This window comes from Oncorhynchus tshawytscha, linkage group LG33, assembly GCF_018296145.1.
Source record: "Oncorhynchus tshawytscha isolate Ot180627B linkage group LG33, Otsh_v2.0, whole genome shotgun sequence".
In the NCBI taxonomy this organism is placed as follows: Eukaryota; Metazoa; Chordata; class Actinopteri; order Salmoniformes; family Salmonidae; genus Oncorhynchus; species Oncorhynchus tshawytscha.
Window position 1 is genome coordinate 31,107,959 of NC_056461.1, and position 15,349 is coordinate 31,123,307.

General features: G+C 39.5%; 2 protein-coding genes across 4 annotated transcripts; both read right to left on the bottom strand.

Moving 5' to 3' along the window:
• Positions 1 to 4,153, bottom strand: LOC112231156 (sorting nexin-12). Of its 3 annotated transcripts, none has more exons than XM_024397743.2 (6): positions 3,787 to 4,153; positions 3,364 to 3,459; positions 2,986 to 3,110; positions 2,625 to 2,715; positions 1,581 to 1,587; positions 1 to 1,186 (listed from the first exon to the last, which is right to left on the bottom strand). In XM_024397743.2, exons 1-5 carry the CDS (start codon positions 3,949 to 3,951, stop codon positions 1,582 to 1,584), a joined length of 483 nt encoding a protein of 160 aa, XP_024253511.1. In that variant the 5' UTR covers positions 3,952 to 4,153; the 3' UTR covers positions 1 to 1,186; position 1,581. The 3 variants fall into 3 exon arrangements, with proteins under 3 accessions (XP_024253511.1, XP_024253510.1, XP_024253509.1); XM_024397742.2 differs by having other exon boundaries at positions 1 to 1,349; positions 3,787 to 4,152; XM_024397741.2 differs by lacking the exon at positions 1,581 to 1,587 and having other exon boundaries at positions 1 to 1,349.
• Positions 4,154 to 10,251: 6,098 nt separating this feature from the next.
• On the bottom strand, positions 10,252 to 14,948 carry LOC112231157 (cytokine receptor common subunit gamma). Its single transcript, XM_024397744.2, has 8 exons — positions 14,791 to 14,948; positions 13,722 to 13,815; positions 12,628 to 12,794; positions 12,350 to 12,486; positions 12,073 to 12,244; positions 11,875 to 11,974; positions 11,647 to 11,716; positions 10,252 to 11,521 (listed from the first exon to the last, which is right to left on the bottom strand). Exons 1-8 carry the CDS (start codon positions 14,858 to 14,860, stop codon positions 11,300 to 11,302), a joined length of 1,032 nt encoding a protein of 343 aa, XP_024253512.2. The 5' UTR covers positions 14,861 to 14,948; the 3' UTR covers positions 10,252 to 11,299.
• Between the last annotated feature and the right edge of the window lie 401 nt (positions 14,949 to 15,349).

Consider the following 15,349-nt stretch of genomic DNA (forward strand, 5'->3'; position numbering starts at 1 on the left):
TACAGGTAGAGGGAATTTTATTTATGATACAAACAAGGCAGCTCTTCTGAAAATGGAGATGATAATAATGAAGACAAAATACATACGACAAAAAAGGCATTCAAGAAATACTTTAGGTCAATAAACTTCATGCCAAAAGCTTCTTTATCAATAAAAATGTGTGGATTATTCATCAGCCCCTTGTTTTCACAGTGGTTTGATTACCTGACATTACATTCCCATAAACAGACTGAAGACGATGCAAAGACTGATAATGAACAATTCAAGGCAAACAAAGTTAGAAAAAAAATCTGATAATAAAAAGTAATCATAATAGAAAAATCTAACTGCATGAGCATGTTGGAAAGCCACAAATTCTTATTTCAATGGAAAATGCAAAGAAACATGGAATGTCATGTTAGAGGAAAAGTATGGGAAGATCTCCCTTTAAAAAACTTTTTTCCAATGATGCTACATTTTGCTTAACTTTGGAAGGTACCATCGTTTACTGACATCCATCAGAGATTTTAATCATACAATTGGAGAAACAATTTTGGTTACTGTGGGTACCAAGGGACAGAGATACATTATGATTGAATACTTAAAGGTAAGAAATCAGACTATTACAAAAGTGAAACGTCTCCAGAAGGAATGACAGAAATAGGTATTTTTTCATTATTGATGTGTGAAAAAAAATGGGTAACCCATCAACTGGAATGACAGAACCATGAACATATAATCCTTTAGGCTATGCTGGGCAGAGAGAGTATAACAATTTCCTCTCAAACAGCTATGTATTTTCTATTAGGTTATCATATATACTTTACACGTAGACACAGCCAGTCTTCTATGGATGAAGATCATTAGAGAGAGAGATTGTGATTTGTGGATTAAATCATTCAAGAAAATAATTTATAGAGGGAGGGACAAAGACAAGTGAAACAAATGTAGCTGGGAGGTTGGGCAGATTATGAGGCATAGCTGGAATTGATACATAGAGGTGGACTCAACTAGTGTCAAATGCAATGCTTTTTTTTAGGGGGAAAATTCAGTCAGATACAGATTTTTTAAAAGAAAATCTAATTTCTGTTTATTTGTAAATCTGCAACAATGTACTAACTTCCCTGTAACACACCCCATTTAGTGTGCTTGGCTACACACACATTATAGGGCTGCGGAGGGCCGTGAACCGGTGTTGCTGGGGTATCTAGAAGAATATACAGTACAAGGCATTAGAGAGACAGAGGCAGCTGTCAGAGGTGGTTGCGGCTGCGACGGGGATAGGGCTCTGTATGCTTTATCGGGACGAGGTGATAAATCAGACGGGTTCTGGCCGGTGCTATGCACATCTCGCCTCTGGATCACTGGATCTGGATCCCAAACAATTGTGCCACATATGATCAGATATCATCTTTCCATTAGTGAAATAGATGTTCCACACATTGTGTAAAGTCAGGTCAGATTTATTTTATACTAATTAAGCAGCACAGATATATTAGCTATGTGAACTGTCACTAACATCACAAGATTTTGTGGCAATGCTATCATCTGACTTCCAAAAGATTTTAGTGTTTAAAAAGTAAATAAACAGTCAAACTTACTTCATACCTGTATAAAAAGAGAATAAATAGAATCAGTAAACACACCACTCAATTAACCATACACAGTAGTATATACAACATATGAAATAAAACAAGTACCGTAATTTCCGGACTATAAGCCGCTACTTTTTTCCCACGCTTTGAACCTCGGGGCTTATACAATGACGCGGCTAATTTATGGATTTTTCCCACTTTCACAAGATTCATGCCGCCAAAAAACTGAGCACCGTCACACAATGTGACGGAAATCGAGCGTGCTCAAACTTCCCATCATTCTGATTACGGTAGTCATTTTGTCACCCTCATCATGGCAAAGACACAGAGAAAGAGAAATGCATATGATGCAGCTTTCAAATTGAAGGCGATCGATCTGGCTGTTGGAAAAGGAAATAGAGCTGCTGCATGGGAGCTTGGCCTTAATGAGTCAATGATAAGACGTTGGAAACAGCAGCGTGAGGAACTGACTCAGTGCAAAAATACAACAAAAGCTTTCAGAGGGAAGAAAAGCAGATGGCCCAAACTAGAAAATTAGCTTGAAGACTGGGTCAACACACAGAGAGCAGACGGCTGAGGTGTTTCAACTGAGGCTATTCAATTCCGACACCGAAGGAGATGACTTCAGTGGTTTCAGTGCACAGGAAGAGGAAGATAGTGACCAATGACTTTCTTGGTAGGCTACTGTTTACTGCATTTAAAAAGAAAATTGTTACAAGCCGTGTTTCGTTTAAAGGCCTATTTATTTTGTTACAAGCCGTGTTTCGTTTAAAGGCTGTGTAAAGTTCATTTGTTTCAATGTACAGGTAGGCACCTGCGGCTTATAGACATGTGCGGCTTATTTATGTACAAAATACATATTTTTTTTTAATTCAGTGGGTGCGGCTTATATTCAGGTGCGCTTAATAGTCCAGAAATTACGGTACTGCACTACTTTGAATGGCAAAGAGCTCAGTGGAAAAATAACAAATGAGAGAAGGGGAACAGAGCAAGGGAGAAGAGCAGAAAGCAGTCATTTCCACAGCCCATTGTCAAACCCAACGGCCGTACCTTTCCGGGAATGTAGTTACGGTCAAGGCTCTCGTCCTGCAAAAACATGTGAAGACAGCGCTCGTTTTGAGCGAGAGGATGACCTGCAATTCTAGAAAAAAAGAGAAAGACATGAATTCATAAAAAAAGATATGCATTTAAACATCTTGCCGACTGTGCATTTCAAAAATGGTGTCTAAAAATATGACTCTTAGTTATCCACACCAGCAGAAGCCAATTCCAAATCTGTCACCACAACATTGTTTCAGCTTACTTCACATTATTACAAAAAGGCTGATCTTGGTTAGCTCAAAATATATGTTTTCTCCTGGCATCGGTTGTCTCAAGATGATCCTCTAATGTTTAATAAGTTATGACCCACCTGTTGATGAACTGCTCAAGACCCACACGTCGCTCTTCGATGAAAGCCTCTTCAAAAATGCCTTCATCCCCACGGAAAGGTAGCTGTCTCTTCAGTGCCTTCCCAGGCAAGGGCGGCACTACAATCTGGAATAAATCAATAGCAATGTACTTAGTCCTTAGCCATTAAAATAGCTGATTAATTTAACCATGACTAATTACATTATTATTTCTCTAACTAATGACATTAGTAATGTAATAAGCAACTTGTGTAGACGTCACCATTGAGAAAAACCCTACTGTAATGATATGTAGATACAGTATTTATTATAGTCCATCAATATAGGTCCTACCCAAAATACATTTTAACCCAAAACAAATAGATAAATCTTTCACTCACCTTGCTGTCTCGCTCCAACTCATTCTTCAACCACTCAAAGTCACTGTATCTTCTTCGCACAATGGAATCCTTTAACTTAAAAATCGGCAGGTTTGTCTGCATTTAATGAAAACAGAAACAAGAATATTCTCGTCAAGAGACAGCCACCAAGTATATAACTAACGTTAGCTAACCCTGTTAGCCTAAAAGGGCTAGAAAGTTAACGTTACCTCAAAGGGTATTTTAATAACTTCCCTAGCTGACAATGCTAGGTTAGCTATCTAGTAGGCCCGTTCTTAATACCTCAGAGAGTAGGCCGGACTAAATCCTGGGCCTCGATTTTCATCCACCTAACGTTCGTAAGCTATAACTAATTAGCTAGCTGAAAATGTTTGTAGGTTTAGCTAGATATATAACGATAGATATCTATCTTCAGCAACCTACCCGCATACGGACTTCGTAAGTTGTGAAACGGTTCCGCCCGACTCCAACAGTTTGTGGGTCATAAACGTCAATTTCAAGAAAATTGCTGGGGGGACCATAAGCATCCGTCAGGTCCTGAGGCTTTGAATTTAACCGGCGAGTATCAGCCACTGTGGGATCTGACATTTTCCTTATCCGACAACCCAGTGAGTTCACGTCAGAACACTCAATACTGAGAAATAATTATTAGATCTCCCCTTTCATTAATTTGATGTGGTATGCAAATGTGGTGTAAATGAATCTACCCTGATTTAGAGGGCCACCCTGTGCCCTCTCTCGCTTTACCCACCCAGCCACACTGAGGGAGTTCGATTAAGTGCACCGAGGCTATGGCCCATGACGTAAAAGCGGTGTCGAGGGGCGCCCTCTCAAATGGAACAGTAATCTGCGCCATTCGGTCATGTTTTATCAACAAGGCAACAATTATGTATCGTTCAAAAACATACAATATCTCCTTTCCTTAAAATATATGCTCAAATGTTACAACTAGTTTTCATTGGGAAGGTAGATAAAGACTTTGAAAACACAGAATCCTACAAATTACTCCACGTGCTTAACCTACGTTGGTTTTGAGACGACTTAACGAACGCAATCAACGCTAACCCGGGAATGCCCGGAGAATTAATCGAATCCCCACACTGACTGAACGTGCCACAGTATCAAATGCGATCAGTGATGAGTACGTCCATTCTGTAAATGTCATAAAATAGATTCAAACGCCTCAAACCTTAGACAAACATACTGTACATGTCATGCAGTGTTTTCAGTTGAAGTTTGTTATTTGTCAGATAAACTCACTCCGGGGGGGGGGGATCAAATGTGATATTATTTTGAACACGAGGCACAATTCAAACATTGATGTATTCAAATATAGGTGTAAAATAAGCTAACAGAGGAATTAGCCAATTATAACAATTGCTTATATAACTCTATTTTTTTTAACTGCATTGTTGGTTAAAGGCTTGTAAGTAAGCATTTCTTGGCTGATTCACGTGATGTGTTGTCTCTACCTTCTTGCCTTTGTGCTGTTGTCTGTGCCCAATAAGGTTTGTACCATGTTTTGTGCTGCTGCCATGTTGTCATGTGGTGTTGCTGCCATGTTGTGTTGTCATGTGTTGCTGCCATGCTGTGTTGTCATGTGTTGCTGCCATGCTATGTTGTTGTCTTAGGTCTCTCTTTATGTAGTGTTGTGGTGTCTCTCTTGTTGTGATGTGTGTATTGCACTATATTTTTATTTTGAATCCCCCATCCCCGCAGGAGGCCTTTTGCCTTTCGGTAGGCCGTCATTGTAAATAAGAAATTGTTCTTAACTGACTTGCCTAGTTAAATAAAGGTTAAATAAAATAATAAAAATGTCACGGTAAGTCTAATCAAATTGTATTTTTCACGTGCCACCTTACAGTGAAACGCTTACTTACAAGCCCCTAACAAACAATGCTTTAAGAAGTTAAGAATTTTTAAAAAGTTAAGTAAAAAATGGATAAGTAAAAAAAAGAAAATAGAAAATAACAAATAATAAAACAGCAGCAGTAAAATAACAAGCAAGGCTATATACAGGGGGTACCGGTACAGAGTCAATGTGCCGCAGGGGACCGGTTAGTCGAGGTAATTGAGATAATATGTACATGTAGGTAGAGTTAAAGTGACTACTTATAGATTATAAACAGAGAGTTGCAGCAGCGTAAAAGAGATGTCTGGGTATCCCTTTGATTAGCTGTTCAGGAGTCTTATGGCTTGAGGGTAGAAGCTATTAAGAAGCCTTTTGGACCTCGACTTGGCGCTCCGGTATCACTTGCCGTGCGGTAGCAGAGAGAACAGTCTATGACGAGGGTGGCTGGAGTCTTTGACAATTTTTAGGGCCTTCCTCTGACACCACCTGATATAGTCCTGGATTGCAGGAAGCTTGGCCCCTGTGATGTACTGGGCCGTACGCACTACCCTCCGTAGTGCCTTGTGGTCTAAGGCCAAGCAGTTGCCATACCAGGCAGTGATGCAACCAGTCAGGATGCTCTCGATGGTGCAGCTGAGGAACCTTTTGAGGATCTGAGGACCCATGCCAAATCTTTTCAGTCTCCTGAGGGGGAATAGGCTTTGTCGCGCTCTCTTCGGAACTGCCTTAGTGTGTTTGGCCCATGATAGTTTGTTGTTGATGTGGACACCAAGGAATTTGAATGAGAATGGGGGCGTGCTCGGTCCTCTTTTTCCTGTAGTCCACAATCATCTCCTTTGTCTTGATCACATTGAGGGAGAGATTGTTGTCTGGCACCACACGACCAGGTCTCTGACCTCCTCCCTATAGGCAGTCTCATCGTTGTCGGTGATCAGACCTACCACTGATGTGTCATCGGCAAACTTGATGATGGTGTTGGAGACATGCCTGGCCATGCAGTCATGAGTGAATAGGGAGTACAGGAAGGGACTGAGCACTCACTCCTGAGGGGCCCCCATTTTGAGGATCAGCGTGGCGGATGTGTTGTTCCCTTCCCCTACCACCTGGGGGCAGCCCGTCAGGAAGTCCAGGATCCAGTTGCAGTGGGAGGTGTTGAGTCCCAGGGTCCTTAGCTTAGTGATGTGCTTTGATGGCACTATGGTGTTGAATGCTGAGCTGTAGTCAATTAATAGCAATTTAACATATGTGTTCCTTTTGTCCAGGTGTGGAAAGTGCAGTGTTGAGTGCAATAGAGATAGCATCATCTGTGCATCTGTTGGGGTGGTATGCAAATTGGGGTGGGTCTAATGTTTCTGGGATAAAGGTGTTGATGTGAGCCATGACCAGCCTTTCAAAGCACTTCATGGCTACAGACGGTCAGTAGTCATTTAGGCAGGTTACCTTAGTGTTCTTGGGCACAGGGACTATGGTGGTCTGCTTGAAACATGTTGATATTACACACTCAGTCAGTGAAAACACTTGCCAGTTGGTCAAAGCATGCTCGGGAGTACACGTCCTGGTAATCCATCTGGCCCAGCGGCCTTGTGAATGTTGACCTGTTTAAAGGTCTTACTCATATCGGCTATGAAGAGCGTGATCACACAGTCGTCCGGAACAGCTGTTGCTCTCATACATGTTTCAGTGTTACTTGCCTCGAAGCGAGCATAGAAATAATTTAACCCGTCTGGTAGGTTCGTGCAACTGGGCAGCTTGTGGTTGTGCTTCCCTTTGTAGTCTGTAATAGTTTGCAAACCCTGCCACATCCGACAAGCATCAGAGCAGGTGTAGTACGATTCAATCTTAGTCCTGTATTGATGCTTTTTCTGTTTGATGGTTCGTCGGATGGGACTTCTTATAAGCTTCCAGGTTAGAGTCCCGCTCCTTGAAAGCGGCAGCTGTAATCCATGGCTTCTGGTTGGGGTATGTACGTACAGTCACTGTGGGGATGATGTCATCGATGCACTTATTGATGAAGCCAGTGACTGATGTGGTGTACTCCTCAATGCCATCAGAAGAATCTCGGAACATATTCCAGTCTGTGCTAGCGTAACAGTCCTGTAGCTTAGCATCTGCTTCATCTGACCACTTTCTTATTGAACGAGTCACTGGTGCTTTCTGCTTTAGTTTTTGCTTGTAAACAGGAATCAGGAGGATAGAATTATGGTCAGATTTGCCAAATGGAGGGTGAGGGAGAGCTTTGTACGTGTCTCTGTGTGTGGAGTAAAGGTGGTCTAGAGTTTTTTTCCCTCTGGTTGCACATTTAAGATGCTGATAGAAATGAGGTAAAGCACCTGTTGTATACAAATACAATTTGATTTGAATACATTCTTGAAAACAAATGAAGTTAGATACAATATCAGATTCAATTTACAACATTATTTGATATACTGTGTATGAAGTGTCAGCTGGTCAGTCAATTCCAATGTTTAGATTTTAGCATGTAAATCTTGGTGGGGGAAACTCCCCACATTTTTTAAACATTTTTTTATTTATTTAACCTTTTTTTAAACTAGGGTTAAGAACAAATTCTTATTTACAATTATGGCCTACCCCAGTAAAACCCGGACGACGCTGGGCCAATTGTGTGCCGCATGACAGCAAAGCCACTACACAACACAGCACTAAACAATATATTAATTTCACTATAACGGTGACAAACGGTGCCCACAAACGGTTAGGGCCTACATAAAGCTGTCCCAACAGATCTTTCTTTTCAGCACAATGTAGTGCATCCTTAACACTGCTACACCTGCCTATCAGCGGAGCCTTGAATGGCAGCAAAACAGTTAATTTAGCCTCATTTACTGCCTTTAAAAAAATGTATAACAATAACAAATGGGGGGCATATGAGCAGACAATGAAAGCTTTTACAATAGTCGATGATTACATTTCTCAAAAACAGGCTATAGGTTACATGTGCACCACAAAGTCAGAACAGTAGGCTACATTTTGAGGGGGAAATGTATCAAATTATTAGGGTGAGGCACATGGGCTACTAACAGTTTACTACACAACACACATTTAGTATTACTTTTTTAGCTACAGTATACATATCTCCCTGGCATATTACATAATTTATGCGGCAGCATACAAGACATTTTTGGACTCACCTTGTTGTTCTGTGCTCACTTGAACAGGAAGGTGGCACGGGGGTCCTTCATGGGCAATTTTTTTCATCAAATTTTGTAATCAAAGTATGGGATTCTCTGGATTTATGGTGCTTTCAAGACAACTGGGAACTCGGAAAAAAAGAAGGTTGAATCATGACATCAGTGATTTTCAGGACGGAGCTCTAGAAAGAAGCCCAAGTTCCCGACTTGGAATTCCGAGTTGAATGACTGTTCGTCCCAATCGGAACTCGTTTTTTTTTTAGTTGGATGACTGTTTTCCCAATCGGAGCTAGTTTTTTTCCAAGTTCCCAATTGACTTGAACTCACTGAAGTCTGAGATTTCCCAGTTCCGAGTTTCTAGTTGTCTTGAACGTGGCAGAACTCATGCTGGATTGACAGCATGTCCAATGTTGAATGTTTATCCTTTTAAGCTTGGAAAGAGACCCTTAAACTCAGACCACGCACCCATTCCACTTAATAGCAGGTTAGTGATTGCTTTGCAATGCTTGCAGTTAACCACTGATTCCTTTCAAACCACTCATTGTTGAATTTGTGATTTCTAACTTGTTGTGTAATGTTTTTGTCCAATGGCTTATGAGCACTGATACCTTTGATCTATAATTTATATTCATCATTTTTCTTCATATGACAAGGATTGAAAAGGATTTGCCAGCTAAGATTTTGAAAGTACGATGTTGACATAATCAGTCCAATCAAAGCTACGGTAGATTTAACGCGATTTGACGTCATTTATCTGTGGCCAATTGTTATAATATTTTTTTACTTAACCTTTATTTAACTAGGCAAGTCAGGCCAATGACCTTGGCCCTTCTTGGATGGGCATCTCTAATGTAACTCTATGGCAGCACCCAAGGGTCTAGAATTTTCTATGTCTACCCATAGATTTTATGGTGATGTAGTGTCATCATGACTGACAGAACACTAAACCAATCACGGCGCAACTAGAGAACCTTAACAAACCCTACGCTCCATATTTTCCGCTGGCTGCCCCACCACCACAGAAAGCCCTGAGCTAGGCTGAAACACCTGCATTTTGGAGCTGCCTTACATGCTGACCAGACCGCTCGTGCGCATGCATGCACATGTTGATTTTGTCCACCCACACCAGACACAATCAGGACACGCAGGTTGAAATATCAAACTAACTCTGAACCAACTATATTCATTTGGGAACAGGTCAAAAAGCATTAAACATGTATGGCAATTTAGCTAGGTAGCTTGCTGTTGCTAGCTAATTTGTCCTTCGATATAAACATTAGGTTGTTATTTTACCTGAAATGCACAAGGTCCTATACTCCTACAATTAATCCTCAGATAAAAGGGTAAACCGAGTTCATTTCTAGTCATCTCTCCTCCTTCAGGGCTCTTCTTCTTCTTTGGACTTTATATTGCGGTTAGCAAGCAACTTTAAAGTGCATTGGCACCACCAACTGGACTGGAATGTGGACCTCAGTTCATCTTTCAATCACATATGTGGGTATATGCTCCTAAAAATCAATGAGGAGATGGGAGCGGCAGGACTTGCAGCGCATCAAGTGTCACAAATAGAACCAAGTTCTATTTTATCGCCTGGCTACACAGACACTCGTTGACTTGCGCGAGCAGTGTGGGTTCAATGATTGAATAACATGTATGTGTAAAATTATTCCGCAAAGCTCGCGCACGCGATGCGAGCGGTGTGGTCAGCATGTTACTCAAGAAAGCAAAAAAAGAGACCATGTTTGTCTGCAGCTTTATTATCTCAATGAATATGTTATTTTTTTTACATTGTTTGCAAACTGATATGACTTAAAACAGGTGGGGCACCTGCCCTGAATGACAGGTCGCCACTGGTAGGATTACAGGATATCATGCAACATTAGGAAGCAACGTTTATCATATTTATTTAAGAGGAAATAGGCCAATAGCAGTAACCCCCGCTTGGAAACAACATTTTAAAGAAAATACTATTACAATCAGATTTTAAAAAACAGATTAAAATATACCTTATGGAACAGCGGGGACTGTGAAGAAATATACACAAAGGTACAGACACAGACATAGGCACACAAGCGCTAGCACACTCACTCTCCACACATGTACATTGTAATATTGTTGTATGGTGGTATTATAAATTTTGTATTGTAGATATGCAGTGGTGTAATAATGTTGTATGATGTACTGTTTTATCTTTTGTACTATTTTATAATTTGTTTTATATGTAATGTAAGTGCCTTAATGTGTTTGGACCCCAGGAAGAGCAGTGGGTATCCCTAATACATTTAAATACAAGCTCCTTTAAAATACAATTTTATTGAAGGTATAGGCTAATATTCCACATTTTCAGATGCTCCCTCTATTCCAATGAGATACAGTGTGCAATAGTACAATTTAAATTTCGCAAGGGATTGTTTATAATATTAAAACTGTCAGCTGAACACTCAATCAATTCCAACTATGTTTAACCCTGTGCTAAGATAATTTTTTTCATTAGCTTGTATATGCATAGATGTCTTTTTTTTTATGACGTTATTAGAACCATTTTAGACATGCACGCTCATAAGTAGCCTAGCTCATAATGCTACGCTATATTGTATGTGGTCAGTTTGTGTAATTAACAGCGTTTTTTCTCGAAATAGGAGGGTATGTCATTATTGCAATGTTCAATGCATTTTACGTTTTATTCTCTCTCAAAAATCGATGCATTTAAAAATCTTACAAATGGTTGAACATCAAACAAAAATGCTTGCAGTTAATACAAATTGGGTGCCGTAATATTAAGGATGTTCATATGTTAAAATTCAACAACAACAAATATGATAGAAACTCCCTTTAGCCCATGCATACACCCATCTAATACGTATTATCAATGAGGGGGAGCAAGCAAGTGCACACCTAGGGGAGAAGGGTCATTAGAATGCAGCCATTGTAAGTCTCATTCAATACCAGCTTGTTCATTTTCACTTGTGGCAGGAAAAGTGGAAGCTGAGGAGGAGCACGTGGACAGACAATCTGACTGGTCTGTTAGGATGGAGAAGTTGCTCTCAGATTCACTGACGCTGCCAGTTTGTGGAACCAGACTGTACTCACGAACAGGACAGGCAAGCTCAGTGAAGTTAGACTGGAAGCAAATGTCCTTGGAGATTTGACGCCAGGCCTTTAAAAGGTAAAGGTTACATGTAATATGTGAGATATAAGATGGGATTTACACTGTAGATAACAGTATTAGAGAAACAAAGATTATAATGAAGTGCAATGCATGGGACCAGGGATAAATATTACCTCTACATTCTCATCTAGGTTCTTTCCTGGATTAGGCACAATGGGAATGAGGATGAATCTTAGTCGTTCTCTACAAAGAGATAGGGTCAGTTCAAAATCAGAGTATCACTTTTTTTCAGAGGAAGAATGGAGGAGACTGATTTTTAAAAAAAAAAGTAAACTATACCCCTTGATTTTAGTCTTTATTTGGGGCCTAAGTGTGGCGTTAACTTCTGTTGGCAAACCCACCTTTCCCTGTAGACCAGCATGCAGGCCAATATGAAGAGTGTCATGGTACCCACTAATGACAATACTGGCTTCCACACAGACATTGAGCTGCCAGATATGTCTAGGCCAAAGAGAAAGGTTGACATAACAAAGTCCTGACAGAAGTTTGAGCACTACTTTATAACCATAAAGCAAAGCAGAGATTTTGTATGTATTTACCTGTGATGTTATTTCCCTTCATGGAATCCCATTGAATAGGCTGACTCCATTCACTCCAGAACTTGGACTCGCCACACATGTCGTTTACTCGTGCTCTCACTTGAAACTCATACCGACTGCTCTTTAACGGGAAAGCCACAGCATACTTCTGTTCCTTGCTTGGAGTAGATGTCTGAAGAAAGGAACAAAGAGAGTGGAGGAGAGAGAGTTTTTTCATGACCAGTAGGCTACAGTGTCCAAACAGTGGTCCAACTCCTGAGTCCTGATCCATGCCCACCTTCCACTTGTCGCTGTTTATTCTGTAGCGAACTTCACTCTCAATGCATAAGGTGTTCTTGCTGTTGTTCCAGTACAGATTCAGCTCTGGGTCTTTGTTCATCTCAACTGACAGGTTGACAGGAGGGTAAAGCTTCACTAGAAAAAGCGTTAAGGAGGGTCAAATGTTAACGACACATCAAATGAAGATTGAAATAGGAAAAAAAGATGACTATTGCTCTTCATGTTACATGTTGTTCTGTATGTAAGGTTCTGATTTGATTGAGAAAAAGAACCTACCCATGCTTTTCAGGTTATGGTCCTGCACATTACTGTTGTTCTGATGGACCAGCTTGGTTGTCAGTGTTTTAAACCTGTCAGAGTTGTCATAGGACAGTCTACATCCCACAGCATAACTCTCCTCCTGGAGATATGTTGTGCACTCCTCCATATTACCTTTGATGAACCTAAACACATACCATGTGAAATTGATGAATGAGAATTAGTACCGAAGTACGGATATTCAAGATTTGACAGGGATACACTCCCCCCCGTTTGTATTCGGACAGTGAAGCGATTATAAATGTTTTGGGCTCTATACTCCAATATTTTGGATTTGAGATGTTTCCTATGAGGCAACAGTACAGAATGTCAATTTTTATTCAAGGGTATTTTCAAACATAATGTATGTATTTTACAGTTTGGAAATGAAAGCATTTTTATGTATCTAGTCCCCCCATTTGAAGAAGTCTTAAGTATTTGGGCAAATTAACTTATGTATTATAGTAGTCAAAAGTGACAAACTTGTTGGATGCATTTGCAGTTTGTTTTGAGTTATATTTTGCCTAATAGCAACTGAATGGTGAATGATGACTGGAGTAATTTTCTTTCTGTGATAAGATGTTTCTGAACACTTCTAAATTAATCCTGATAATGCCATGATTAAGAAAATAAATCATGAATAGTGATGAGTGAGAAGGTTATAAAAGATACAACAAAACATACTAACCTCTCACCATTACCAATAACAGGGGAGGTTAGCATTGTTAGGGGGTATGATCTTTGTGCCTCTGCAACCTTCTCACTCATCATTTTTCAGGATTCATGATTATCCATAATCATTATAGTATCCACATTAATGTAGAAGTGTTCGGGAACATCTTCATTTCTTAATAACAATAAAAGTCACTCCAAAATGACATAATACATTATTCACCATTCAGTTCCTATTGGGCTAAATATAATCTGAAATACAACCAAAACAAAATGCAAATGCATTCAAAGAGTTTGTAGAGTCACAAGGTTGATGTGGTCATTGAGTGCTAGGAATTTGGGACCAAATACTTGGCAAGCATTTTGGGCAAAGACCTCAACACCCATCACATTGCACTAACCTGCTGCTGAAAAAAGTGAAGTTGACCTCTGGGATCCTCTGTTCACTCCAGATGCAGTTGACATAATCCAGATTAATGATCAGGCAGTTTACATCTGAAAAAATGGAACAGAACTTGAAAATCTGTTTCTAATATGACATTACACCGAATCTTTTAAAGGGGAGCTGTGTTATGATATCAAGATGAGTTGCATAATTACATTGGGTGTTTACAGTGTTTTAAGAGACAAATCAGATAATATATATTAAGGGTCTATACCTTCATGTATATCATGACTAGAGTACTTTTCCACCATCACATTGAATTAAATGAATAATTTTATCAGTATGTGAATGTATGAGACAAGATGGATGGCCATGTTACAGGAAACCACAAAGTAGTTGACGTCAATCTCAGACTAGCAGGGGACTTTTGGTGTCGCATCAGCAATAGAAATGGCACATGAAACGTTACTTTTCAGATTATTTTGTGTTTCTAGGAAGTTATGTAATAGTTTGATCAAATAAATTGATATAATACCTGGTATAAAGTGTAATTTGTTTATTATTTGATGACTCCCAAAGAAACAGAAGGGTAATTAAATTGGCATTATGTAATTACATTACATACCAAGTAAGTCGATGTACATCAATTCAATAAATATAGTTCAACCAAAAACTCTCAAGTTTTTGAAATGTAACGATTATATTTCCTGAACATAGTATTCTATGTGTCATAGTCTAAAACAGTTATTAATTGGAGAAAAAAATATATATATATAAATTTGCTGAAACACTTTTGTGAACATTGAAAAAAAAATTCAAGACAAATGTCAACTGAGCGGAAACCATCCATCAACATGAGTACACGATAAAATGATCAGAAGATAATCTATCTTATTAACACAAATACATGTAAAAAATTATAATAAATCCTACAAAAATTCTCTAAGATTAAAAACAGTATCAAAAGTTAAGGGCACATTGGCCGGATGTGTTGTTGTAGCACCAGGTCTTAAACAGGTTGAATAAATTAACATTCAAATAAATGGCACAGGTGTAGCATCATTATTCCAACAGAACAATCTTACTGGGGGTGGAGGGAGCCTCATATCCTTGGAGAGAGATGAGGAGAAACAACCAGCTTCCAACCATCTTCATGTCAAAATGGATGACAGTGGGAATGAATGTAACCAGCTATACGCTAACGTATTTGTGTATGGCTGCTCAGTGACTTCCTCTTTCATCCCCTTTAGTTTAACTTTTTTAAAACAGCCATGGTAGGTGTTACATTTCCTGTTCCACTGGCCACATCCTTAAATCTATGAAAAACATAGAAAGACAAACTACAGAAAAGAACATTACAAGGGGATTGTACAGACCATTAATAATCTACAACTATAAAGTAAATTAACCATGCACGTTCATTAACAGTCAACAGGTAAGCGATAAACACAGAAGTTTTGTGTGTTGTTATGTGTTAATAACATTTAGACTACGTTACCCAGCAGGCTATGCGGGCGCTGGTTAAAGAATGCCTTGCATGGCTAAACATGGAGTTGTCTAGCTGAAGTATATGTTCATTAAAAGTAGTTAAACCTACGCCCCGGTTTGTCATTATATAAGGAACAAACATAACATGGTGTCAGA

Coding starts and splice junctions, on each gene's coding strand:
- LOC112231157 (XM_024397744.2), bottom strand. CDS start 14,860: ATGAAGATGGTTGGAAGCTGGTTGTTTCTCCTCATCTCTCTCCAAGGA. Junction 13,816..14,790: donor TGAGGCTCCCTCCACCCCCA/GTAAGATTGTTC, acceptor CCATTTTTTCAG/ATGTAAACTGCCTGATCATT. Junction 12,487..12,627: donor CCATAACCTGAAAAGCATGG/GTAGGTTCTTTT, acceptor CGCTTTTTCTAG/TGAAGCTTTACCCTCCTGTC.
- LOC112231156 (XM_024397741.2), bottom strand. CDS start 3,951: ATGTCAGATCCCACAGTGGCTGATACTCGCCGGTTAAATTCAAAGCCT. Junction 3,111..3,363: donor AGTTGGAGCGAGACAGCAAG/GTGAGTGAAAGA, acceptor GATTTATTCCAG/ATTGTAGTGCCGCCCTTGCC. Junction 2,716..2,985: donor CTTGAGCAGTTCATCAACAG/GTGGGTCATAAC, acceptor CTTTTTTTCTAG/AATTGCAGGTCATCCTCTCG.